Source organism: Mus caroli, chromosome 10 (assembly GCF_900094665.2).
Source record: "Mus caroli chromosome 10, CAROLI_EIJ_v1.1, whole genome shotgun sequence".
Taxonomy (NCBI): domain Eukaryota; kingdom Metazoa; phylum Chordata; class Mammalia; order Rodentia; family Muridae; genus Mus; species Mus caroli.
In genome coordinates, this window is record NC_034579.1 from 62,239,235 (window position 1) to 62,252,084 (window position 12,850).

Here is a 12,850-nt window from a genome sequence, read left to right on the forward strand (position 1 = left end):
CGACCCTGCGCCCCAGCTGCCCTGGTGCTTTTCTGACCGGAAGAGGGTTGTCGATGGTGTCGGTTTTAAGCACCGCTATTTTCATTCCAGATCAACTTGTCTTCATGACATATTGTGAGGAAGGAAGGAAATGTTGCCTGGATCACAGACAACTCAGAGGGAAGAAAGCGACCTTTTAACAACATACTTTATTTTTAAATTTTCAAGATAGTCAGTACAGAACAGTGTGATTGAGCCCCACTTAAGCATTCTATTCTCCTGTACAATCCTAAGGATTTTACTTATGTATCTCCCAGCTGTATAACGGCAAAATATGTTTTATATACATGTAGCCATATGTAGGTAATAATAATAATAATGTAGGCAATGCTTCCATTTCCTAGTAACCAGGATTTTGTAACCATTTGGGTCTAATTCCAGATGGAGGACCTTACTAGAATCAGTTGGCGTTTTGGATGGTCTTTGTTGCTGTTCCCACCTTCCTTCCTCAACACACCGCCAACATAGTTTATTTGTTGGAGAAACAGTCATTTAGATGAGAGCTTCCCATCATCTGAATTCCTCTCTTTGCATCTCTGAGGTTTTGGAATGCTGGTTGGAGTTGGTATGGAGCAGGAATATATTTTGAAAACACATGACTATGTACAGAGGTGTAAAATACATCTGAGCCAGTGGCTCCTCATGGCACCCATCTGTGGTGCTGCTTAAGGTCTTTTACTGCCAACTGCAAGCTGTCAATCTCTTAGCATCCTGTGTTTACTGCTAGGTTATCTCTACGGTACCTCTTGGAGGCAGCAGGATGAGCTGTGTGCATGCGTGCATGTGTGTATGTGTGTGCATGTCTGTGTGTGTGTTTGAGTACATGTGACCAAAACAACTAACATCCTTCAAAAGTGCCCATTGAGTTAGTTTGTTATGTGTTTAGAATTCAAGGGCTAGAATTCAATCTAACCCTCTCCTTTGTTTTTCCTACTGATGCTTCTGTTGTCCCAGAGACTAACGGAGTCCCTCAGGAGGTACACTTGACAGGAATCTGCAATCTTCAATTTCTGGTGGGACAGGAGACTTGAGAATCCTCTTCTCCCATGGTGACCCAAGTGTTTTCCCCAGAGTGTTTTTTTTAGGAACGGTGCTTAAGGAAAACCACAACCTGGGTGCAGCAGTAGCCTTGTCTGAAGAGGGTGGAACACATTTTAATTCAAAGTGATAAAAGCCAAAAGGAAAGGCCCTCGTGACCTCAGAGTGTGTCTTTGCTGCAGAGTTGAGCTCTCGTGGTCTTCCCAGGGAACCCTCCCATCTTACTCTGCAGCAGGGCACAGGGACATCCTGATGAGCAAAGTCACAGCAAGCCGCCCATCACCATAATCCCAGGTCCATCACAAACCAGAAGAGCCGAGTGGAAAGTGTCCTTGGAGAACAGAAGGACCGCGCATGATCAGTGCTCTCAAACCAAACCGACCCTTTGGACAGTAGAAAAAGTAAAGCAGGAATCGGGTCGCATCATCTGCTTCTCTCTCGGAAAGTCTGTGAGTGATGCGTTTTGGTTAGATGCTGGTCCTGAATTCTGCCCTGGTGATGCACTTCACCTGTGGTTTTTCCCCGGTCTCATTCTTTTCTTCACAACCGTGCAGCCACATCCTGGGTGCTAGATACTAAGTTGTCCTTGAGATGGGACAAATCCCGTGACTAGGTCATTTCCAGACTTTGCGTTTTTATATCCTGTGATGAGAGACATTGAGTGTCTGTCCTTGCCGTGAGTTTAGGATATAGGTCTGAAATTTATCCTGCTCTTTTCTCATGACTTCATCTTTGGAGGAGGATGGAAGTGAGCCTGGTTTGATGTCACCAGTGCAACAATCAGCCTGGGTGGACTTCAACACCTGACAAGCAACACTTGTGCAAATCTCTTTCTTTGACAGACAGGTTTTTTTTTTTTTTTTTTTTTTTTTTTTTTTTTTTTTTTTTTTTTTTTTTTATATAGACAGGTTTTTTTTTTTTTTTTTTTTTTTTTTTTTTTTTTTTTTTTTTTTTTTTTTTTTTTTTTTTTTTTTTTTTTTTTTGGTTTTTCGAGACAGGGTTTCTCTGTATAGCTCTGGCTGTCCTGGAACTCACTTTGTAGACCAGGCTGGCCTCGAACTCAGAAATCCGCCTGCCTCTGCCTCCCAAGTGCTGGGATTAAAGGCGTGCGCCACCACGCCCGGCGACAGACAGTTTTTAATTACAAATATTTCCCATTAGTTAGAGTAGCTGGGTGATAAAATATAATTTAATGTAAACTCTGCATTTCATTTTCACTTGTTAAAAAAAAAAAGCCAGCAAGCAAAAGTATTTGACATATGCCATTTCTCGTGAGGCAGAGGCAGGCAGATCTCTGAGTTCACATCCAGCCTGTTCTACATAATGAGTTCAGGTCAGCCAGATCTACATAGTGAGACCCTCTCTCGGAATAAACAAAAGCCCTACCTTGGGATTTTTAAAATCTGTAACAGTGCCTATGGGTACTGTAGGTAATAGAGATGTAATATTAACCTATATTGTTGACCTGAATTTACTTGAGAGATAAATGGTCTGCTTTGTCATTCTCTGCTTCAAGTCGCTTCATTAGAAACAATAACTCTTAGATATATAAACACTTCTGTGCAAAGAATGCCATTGTCTTTATTTAATAGTAGAATCTGTTTAAGCCTGTCTACAAGAGTAATCAGAAATTCATGTTGAAGTGAAATTAAGTGAAAATAGTCAAAGGCTAAGAATATTTCTTTACCCCCCCCCCCACACACACACACTGGAATTTAACCTTCAGTTAGGATGAGAGCAGCATCCTGAAGATTTTCCTAGAGCTAAATCACCCTCTGCTACTGATAACAAAACTTGGTTTTAAAGGAGATCGGTTGGTTGTTGGTAGATTTGTTGGGTAGCTGATTATTAGGTTGGACAATTGGTTGATTGGATGATTGGTTCTTGTTGGTTGGTTGGTGGTGGTTGATTGGTTGGTTGGTTGGGTAGTTGATTGGTTGGGTAGTTGATTGGTTGGGTAGTTGATTGGTTGGATGGTTGATTGGTTGGATGGTTGGTTGCTGTTGATTGTTAGTGGTTGTTTGGTTAGGTAGTTGATAGGTTGTTGGTTGGTTGGTTGGAGGTTGATTGGTTAGGTAGTTGGTCAATTGTATGACTGGTTGTTGGTTAGTTGGTTGACTGGTTGGTGGTTAGTGGTTGGCTGATTGGTTGATGTCAAGTTTAAAGGATGCCATTTTGCAGGCAGTGTTTTAACTTTTTTATGTTGTATATATGAATACTTAACTGAGATAATTCACACAGTGTGTTGCCTACAGGTAGGAAAGTACAAAGATGTTGTAACTATAAGATCATTGTGTTGACCCTATGTCCCATTGCAGTCTAGCGTCTCTCTGACTTCCCAGTGACCAGCAGTCAGACCCATCCCAAGATGGCTGCCAGTTCTTATATTTTGTAATATTCTGGAAGTTCAAAGACACATAGCTACTTTCTGTAGCAGGCATGTTCCCATGGGATTCTGGAAGAATTAAATCCTGTAGAAAATAATTCCTGGTATGGTACAGATAGTGTTCAGCTTCCAGAATTTACCCATTTTTCAGGGAGTAAAGTTTTCCTTCCAACCCCACAACTTCCCCCAAAACTCACAACATAGTAAGTGTGTGCTGTCGCTTTCTCACACTGGTAATCGGCATCTGTAGTTGTAGGTCCGTGCAATCTGCACACACTGCAGAAAGGTTTAACTGCTTCCCTCTACTCCAGACGTAGTCACAGGAGCCTCCTGCGAGCTGCTGGCTGAGACAGATTAGCGTTGAGTTGTGCTCTTTGTTTGTTTGGTTGGTTTGGTTTGGTTTTTTGGTGGTTTTTTTTTTTTTTTTTTTTTTTTTGAGACAGTTTCTCTTTGTAGCCCTGGCTGTCCTAGAACTCACTTTGTAGACCAGGCTGGCCTCAAACTCAGAAATCCACCCGCCTCTGTCTCCCAAGTGCTAAAGGCGTGAGCCACCGCCCAGCTTTTTGTTGTTGTTGTTTTGTTTTTGTTTTTTGACTGAGTTGTGCTCTTTTTGAAGAGTTCTTTCCCTACTTTTATATCAAATACAGTAAAGTACACCATTAAAATTTAACTTTTTAACAGGTTTTATTTTCCTACTTAAAATCAAAGTTTTACTTTTTCAAAATGTTTCTGAAACCGTCTAAATGGCCTCTGCAGCTCCCGTTGTGTTTGCACTGGGTAGTGCTGCCCTGGGATGTTGGAAAATGAACCTTCTGTCCAATACGTCCGTCATTCCTCCAATGTTCTTCAGTCTAAGCCACCTATCCTTGCTGTCACTACTTAGCTGTATTGGACGTAGGCACTGGCCTCCACCTTCCAGAACCATGAATGTCATGTCGTTGTCCTACCTGGTACCACTCAGAAAGGGGTTGAGATTTCCAACATGACTGAAACCATTGTTCTTGTGGTAGAGTGTTATGCCCATCCTTGAAGGAATCGCTTAGACATTGGGATGTCTATAAATCACACAGATCTTGACCTGTGAGCATTACAAGGGAATGCAACATATGGAATGAATGTTATTGATAAAAACCTGTTTGTTTGTTTGTTTGTTTGTTTAAATAAGAAACTAACATTTTTACCACTTTAACCAATAACACCGTAATATGCATGACTATTGGGATAAAGAAGAAACAAACTTGACTGATTCAATTTTATGACTGTTGGAAATGCAGTTGATATATAACCACACCAAAGCCATGGCACACTGCGCTTGCTATACCACAATTTTAGGATGTAGGAAAGCCAAGATCCTAATGGCAGTTATGTCCCAAGAACATATAATTTTGAACATATTATCTATATGTGTAAAGTATACCCAAAACTCTTTTAATAAAAAAAAAAAGAAAATGTTTCTTGAAGACATTCTAGATTTGAGTTTGAATACTGAAAATTCTTCAAGTGACATATTTTAAATTTCAAAGCATCAACGGCAAGATTATACAGTTGGCATAGATGTGGTAGCTAAGCAATGGAAGATTTGATCATCTCAGAGCTATTTTTCTTAGAAACCACCAATTTTATTCTAATTTTTAGGAAACCAGAATTCAGGCGGTGGAAAAGGATTCAAAGAAAATGCACTGTTTCTCTGTCCTCAGCCCAGCCGCTGGGCGGATGGTGAGTCACATCTTTGCGGCTGACAGCCTAGCAGACTTTCAGGAGTGGATGGGCGCCTTCCGGCAACATTTCTTTGATCTCAGTGAGTAGATCTTTGGGTTCTCTAGCAATGTATTCATGTGACTTGGGAGGCTGGACAACAGCCATCCAAATAAATATTAAAGAACTTGTAGCGGGGGTTTTTCTTTTTTAAATTTCCTGAAAACCACGGCCACGTACCACAAACCTTTTCCAGATAACGATCATCTCAAGACTGTAATGCTCAGAGGAGTCTCATTTTTAGTAACCTTCCGCTCACTGCGGATCTGCTGCGATATCATCTTGTGCTTCGTGCAGAGATGAGTTTCAGCCCCATGAATGTCTTGTTTCCATCTCAGTGACATGATCCAGCTTCGTGCATAAAATACCTAAGGATCTCGGGTTTCCGTCTCCATTCCTGGGAGCCTTGCTCACGGGTAGATTCTTGGCCTCGGCGATACACTGAGCCATCTATGCATTATCTGCGATTTTACTTTGAAAATGGAGCTGTTGGTTTACTGGTTGCTTCTGATCCAGCTAAGCCTCCTGTTAGAGTCAGCCAGTGTTTCACATCTACAGACTGCTAGAGACTCATGCTATAGAGTCATTTACAAGCAACGGAGTGATTTATGGACCACTGTAAAGAGGTGACACCTGCTGCTCTCTGGCAGTTCCCAGGCCTGCTCTGATGTGCCTGTCAGTGGATGTTGGGAGAGGTTGGGAAGAAGGCAAGGACACGCACCAAGTGTGAAGGTGACTCAGTGCTCTATGCCCTGCTTACCTCTCACGAGGTCCCCAGGAGGTAAATTACTTGACTCTACTCCTAAAACAAGGAAAGAAAGACCCAGAGAGGCCTGTGGTTTGTGGCATTGAACGAGGGGACACGTGGTAAACGTCTAAGCTCTTCTCCAGGTTTGAAGCTGTCCTGAGCCACTTTTGCTTAAGTTGCTACAGACCGTGCAGGCAGGAGTGACTTCAGACCCAGCCTACATTCTATTGTGCTGTTACTCTGAGACTGGGTCTCATTATGTCCTGGGCCCCTACCTCAGCTTCCTGGGTGCTAACTTGGTAGGTGCGCAGGGGTGGTGATGGTAATGAACACATGTAGCTCAGGCTAGCCCTTGCACTTGAAATCCTCTGGGATTACAAATGGCACTGCTTAGGCCTGGTTCAGACCCTCCTCTCTTGCTGATTGTAGTTAGGATTTTGACTGCTTTCCTAGGCTCTCTGATTCTCAGAGTCTGACTTACAGAAAGACACTTATTTTAAGAAGTGATACTTAGCAGAACATACTTTATATGGGCATAATGACAGAGAAGGTAGCGATTAAAGTACTAGCCCAGAACATTCTAGTCTGGCTAGGTAACTTCTCATGTGTGTCACTTTGAAGCTAAACACTTTTTTTAACCAAGTTGTGCCAACCTGGCATCTTTAAAGTGCAACTTCTCTTACATTTTATACTTTGTATGTCAATGAAGCAAAGCCAGAAGTGTTTATGCTACCCAAACATTGCATTGTAATGTAGTAGTCTAATTTCCTTAAGTTTTTTTTGTCATTTTTTTAAATTAACAGTTTGTGCCTCTCTTTGTCTCTATGTGTGTCTCTGTCTATCTGTGTGTGCATATGGGTAAATGTGTATGTGTATCTGTATGTTTATGTGTGTGTATCTGTGTATGTATGTCCATCTGTCCGTGTGTGCATATGGGTATATATGTAGTGTGTCTGTCCATCTGTCTGTGTGTATGGGTATATGTGTAAGTGTGTTTGTCTGTCTGGTGTGTATGTTTGTGTGTGTGCGTATGTAAGCATGTGTAGGGTACAGTGCACGTGTGCAGGTTAGAGCACAGCCTGTGGGAGTCAGTCCTGTTCTTCCCCCATGTAGGTTGAGTCCCTTGCCATTGAGCCATCTCACTCCAATTTTCTTAGTGACAAGTGAGCCTTCCTCCTCTTGGTTGAAGTATGGTATATACACCAAAATAGAAGGAGATATCAAGAATGGAATAACATAAGAATAATTTAATATCTGGGTCAAATTTCAGTTCCTCAACCCAACGTAAGAATGGAAGACTAGGAGAGTAAGCTCATCAGAGTTCATGAGGAAGTGTTAATAAACATGGGTATGCTTAGCCACAATAGCCGTGGTCTGGAGGCTAAGGGCAAAGGGGATTGCTGCCTTAGTATTTGAGAGCTTATAAAGGAGCCGTGACTCCTGATCTATAATCATAGTTAGTGGCTAGGAATGGTAGAGCAAAGAGAGAATGTTTAAACAAACTTGGATCGTCATAGGGTTTTTTTCCCCAAATAGTTACTACAAATACTCAGTTACATGACTAGCTTAGCATAATAGATCATTGTAATAGAGAACACAGACAATAAATATTGTGGTGGAGGTAGTAAGATGACAGCAGGTAGCAACACTCACAAGCCTGAAAACCTCAGTTCTGTTCTGAGGGGACCTGTGGAGGAAGGAGAACCAATTTTTACAGGCTGTGCCCCTGATCCCCACAGTAGTGCCAGAGCATGCATGTGATTACACGTGCGCACGAGTGCACACGTGTGCGCGCGCGCGCACACACACACAGACTCACGCACACGCACACACTACGTGTCTAATAAGGCAGCAGCCTTGTGGGAAACATCTTTAATAGAGGTGTTTAATAGGTTGTGTGAACACAGTATATCCTACCTGATATTAACCTTGCCTTAGCATATCAACTATCCTGTATTTCTATGTAAACAGACTTAGTCACTGCAGGATGCTTCCGTTGTAAAATCACCTCTGACATCAGGAGCACATGGACGATACAGGGTTATGTTTCCAACCTGAGCATGGTTAATATTCTGTTTCTAGTGCAGCCAAGAACCATTTAATCTTAAGATTCCCCATGCAGAAATCATCATCTCTTACCTCATGGCCCGTCCTGGAACCTGAAAGAGAAGTACTGGTCCATTTAGAATGAGTCATTATTTTTCATTAAATACTATGTTTCCCCAAAGAATGCAAAAAAAAATGGCTTTTACATATTTATCTAACATAAAAAAGGGGGAGGAGGTAAGATGCCAGGCTCCAGCTTCTGGACTCAGACCCTAGGGAGGAACCCTTGCAGCTGTGTCCTGGGGGGTTTATTTCCTGTTGGTTTGCAGTGTAGTAATCAGCATCATAATAAAATACCCTGAAAGGCTTTTGATGTGTCTTAACTAGTTATGGTAATGGATTCAAAATGCAGGCATTTGTCACCATGTGCCATGACAACAAAATGAATATGTAATAAAACACAAAAACGTCTTAAAATGTTTGAGCCTCGAACAGATTGAATATGTGCCTTTAGACCCCTGGAAGAAAGGGAAGAAAGTGTTAAGCTTAGAAGGAGTCTAGTGTGTCGTCCCCACTTTTCCGTGGGCACTCGTGATTTCTATGATGTCATTGGATAAGACAGGATGGCACCTCAGCAAATATCAATTGTTTTCAGCCATAGAGGAGAGGTCAAGTCCCCAAATCTTAAGGTTTAAATAGTGACACAGTGAAGGCTATTAAACAGTTCACATTTCTTAATTGGCAGTTGAGCTCACATGAAAGATATGTCTGAGGATTTGAATTGTGTATTTCTTCCTCCGTCTGACAGCCGGATTTCGGTGGGGATTTTGTCTTTCAAACGTCTGGAATAGTGGATGTCTCTATCAACAGTAGAGAAAAGAAGCCGCCTACACTGTCTTTCGACATGAATATGACATTTAATGTGATTGTTGATGATTTTGTGTGGTGCTGTACTGGCTGACCCGGGGATCTCGGTATCTACCCAGAACTGGTTTTTTTGTTTGGTTGGTTGGTTTTTAAATGAGTCACTCATGCAGAATCAGTTTCGGAAACCGGATTGTACTGGGTTTTTATGCAAGCTTCTTGAAAGCTAGGCTTTATTGATAAACTGTTATTTTCTAACACACACATGCACAAAGTACTGATATTGGTAGAAAATGAAACACATAGCTTCCCATTTATCTTTCAAACTAGCCTGCGTCTTCCTTTCTTTCCTAGGCCAATGGAAGCATTGTTGTGAAGAACTTATGAGAATTGAGATTATGTCACCACGGAAACCACCTTTGTTCCTGGCAAAGGAGGCGACCTCAGTGTATTATGATATGAGTAAGTGGGTGGGGCTTGCCTCTTCTGAGCCACAGAGTGATGGAAAAGCAACAATGCCCACACCCCAGCCTCTTATTCTATTGACATTAAAATGCTAAACTTCTCAGGGCACAGTCAAATTGAATTTAAAAAGAAAAAAAAAAAAGACTATGATTATAGACTAAGGAGCTCATGTTTATTAGATGAATTAATACAAAATTAATGAGTGCGTAGTTTTCATAGTTCGGATGCTCATGATCAAACAAAAAACTCCAGGCTTGAAAGACTAAAGTCCATAGCTGATGGGATTCAGGAAATATGAACATACAGACTCTAAGATGTAATCGTGTTTAGTTACCGTTTTCTCTGTTTTTATTTTCCCCAGTGGGTTTTGCTTTTGCTGTTTGTTTGTATGACAAATAGGGATATATTAATGAATATGAAGCATCCACCTCTGGTCAGAAATAACTAGTTCAGTTCAATTCAAATATCGGTCTTTCTCGAGTTTCTGTTTCACTTTCCCACACCTTGAAAGGTGTTAATCCTGTGGGGTGGCCTCCCAGATGGTGCTGCAAAACATCTGGACAGTATCTGCCTGTACATATGCAAGGATGTGTATGTGCGCGCATGTATAAACGTACGCATTTACAATCTTAGATTCCAAGTAGTTCCTTTAAAACATAAGAGACTCAAACCAGTAGACATTTAGCTCAGAGTTCTTATTTTTTCCTCAAGGGAAATTTTACCCAGCATCCTCATCACCAGAGTTAGTGTGAGGGTTTAGGACTCCTGCCCTGGGCATTGGTTTTAGAGGATTTTGTGTTTGCTTTCCCTCTGTATTTTACCCACAGCAGAGACATCAAGGGTCTGTAGGGAAACCTGCTGACTCCTTACCCTCCATCCCCTTTTCCATAGGGAGCTCCCTAGTAGGCAAAATAAGCGTTTGATTGTAGGAGAAGTTACTGTATAATAAATAGTTAAGAAGCGCTAGGATGTGTCCGCCAGTGCTGTGTATGTGTGAATGCTATGCATTTTCTCTGTGTTTGTTGTATAGATGATGTCTAAGTATGGTATATAAGAGCCTTGCTTGGGGGCCCTCTTGGTAGGCTTACTTTCATAAATCAATGTTTTTATTATGCATCCTGTTCCCAGGTTTTTAATGGTCATTATAGGTAGAATATTGATCTGGAAAAATAAGAGCTTATTTGGATAAAGTACATATGACCATTTGATTTTTTTTTCCATAAAGTTTCTTCTTATAATTACTACAGGCATCGATTCACCCATAAAACTGGAAAGTGTAACAGACATAATACAAAAGAAAATCGGAGAGACCAACGGACAGTTCCTCATTGGTCAGGATGACCAATCCGCAGCACCCCCGTGGGCCGCTGTCTTTGATGGCAATCACGAAATGGTCATCAAGAAGAAAGTGTTGTCCCCAACAGGCGAACCGGCTCCGGATGGAAAAAGAAAAAAGAGGCGAGCCCCACTCCCTCCTACCGATCAGCCGCCCTTCAGCATAAAAACCCAGGGTAGCACAGATCAGTCCAAGGACAGCGCGACCCAGGCTGGGGTCTCTGGAGCCTTGCCTTCGCCATCGCCTTCGGATCCCAGACTGTCGCTGCCTACGCATCATCTCCAGAAACCCGTGGCTGCCCCTCGCAAACTTCTCCCTGCCAGGAAGAACAGTTCAGCGGACATTGGGCACACGGACACTAAAACCAGTCTTGACACGAAGCCAGTGCCAGTTCCAAGGCAGAAATCCATCAGAGACATTCTGGACCCACGATCTTGGCTCCAAGCACAAGTATAGGAAGCCCGGGCTGTGTAAATCCAGCTGTAAGGCTCTGGTCAGAGGCATTCTATGGGTAATGTTATGTAATTGTATAGGTAAAGACCAGAGCCGTTTCCAGAAGTCATTAATAAGCTGTTAGGTACAGAAAAGCACCTTTAAATAGAGAATTAGATTTCTCCTTTCCAGAATAGAAATGATCCTTCCCCCCCCCCCCCCCCCCCCACGAGCAAAAGAGGCAGTTTCTAGACAGTAGCCTACTTTTTGGAAGGGTTAATTTACTCCTAATTTAGTAGCAGGCAGTGAACAGACAGAAGTCAGAGGAAAGCATTGATTTTTTTTTTTGAGAGTGAGTTTAGTAATGTAGATAATGTGTTCAATATAAGCCGTATTCTCATTGTGAGAATTGTAATACTTAATGGAATATTTCAGAGGTTTTGTTTAAACCACAAATTACAGAATCTACCCAAGAAAATGTTTCCCCTCCGCTTCCTGGAATTCGCATCTAAGGGTCCTCTGGCTTCCCCTCTGTTGTTTAACTCAACCGGTCTCTAGGGTTGATCTTTTCAATTCCTGGGATAAAGTCTTCGAATATTAAAAAAATCTTTGTCTTTAAAGGGAATTTGTAATCTGCTATTCAAATTCATTTCCTTGATGAGCCCTGAAATCCTGTCGACTTGAGTGAAGTGGCTATGACATGTCCCCCCATCACCGGGCTTGCTGTATAATGTTAATCTCCAGCATGGCCTCTGGAGTTCAGGGAGACAAGTAGCCGATTAATGCCTTTAAATTTTTACTTAATGCTTATTTTAAAAGCAGATGGCGGATTCAAAATTTATCAGGAAGGTTTGACCACAGTAATTTTCAGAATTAATCCTTTTTCAATTTTTTAATTAGATTTTCTTTTTTTTTTGAGTGAGGGCTGATGTCGCTTATTGATATTGCCCGTTAAAAGTCATATTCATTCAGTAATCACATTGGCGTCATTTCCATAGGAGGTAATTTCCACGGCAACTAATCAGTGACCCAGACAGGATTATGAATTGAATAGGGGGGATAACTAGCAAGAGAATGAATATCTTAAAGTGGACAAAAAGAAAAACCCACTTTTTATAATAACCCCTTTTGTAAACAAGAACAGCGGAACGGTTTTAAAAATGTCATCATAATGTCCAAGCAAAACTTCCCAGAGGGTATTAAAACAGTCCTGAACAGACCAGGACCTCCCAAGCCCTAACGGGCACCACAAACCTCACACTGAAGGAAGGAGGCTCCAGGCTGCTGAGCTCTGTCCATCTGGATGGGAACTGCATCCCTGTAAAGTGGCCAACAAAGGGATTGATGGGACCAACCCGTTCATCGCTTTTAGGGGACAGTTTGTCTGTTTTGTCTTGTTTTTGTTTTTCATTTCTGCACAGTGCTGCTCTAACTGACAGGTAATACGTACACTATTGCTTGCCCAGGACCCCAAGTCAAAAAGGGGAACCTGAGAGCACTGACAAACGGCCCTCTGTGAAGGCAGAAGGCAGAAGCTATGTGGAGACTCCTACAGCCATGGAAACTTGAAGAATAGGTGGGCGTGGTTTTGTTTTTGTTTTAATCTAACAGGGTCTCAAAAGTTTTGGTGGTAATTGCCATTTCTTTCTTTTTAATACTTACTTTATGTATTTAAGTACACCATAGCTGTCTTCAGACACACCAGAAGAGGGCATCAGATCCCATTACAGATGGTCATGAG

At 41.8% G+C, this 12,850-nt stretch overlaps 1 protein-coding gene across 1 annotated transcript in view; it reads left to right on the forward strand.

Moving 5' to 3' along the window:
- The window catches only part of Rtkn2 (rhotekin 2), a 70,758-nt gene extending 59,026 nt beyond the window's left edge, over positions 1-11,732 (forward strand). The window contains exons 10-12 of the mRNA XM_021174955.2: positions 5,099-5,261; positions 9,231-9,338; positions 10,589-11,732. Coding sequence (XP_021030614.1) covers positions 5,099-5,261; positions 9,231-9,338; positions 10,589-11,133 — 816 coding nt within the window. The 3' untranslated portion in view covers positions 11,134-11,732. The remainder of the gene's footprint in view (positions 1-5,098; positions 5,262-9,230; positions 9,339-10,588) is intronic.
- Positions 11,733-12,850: the final 1,118 nt, after the last annotated feature.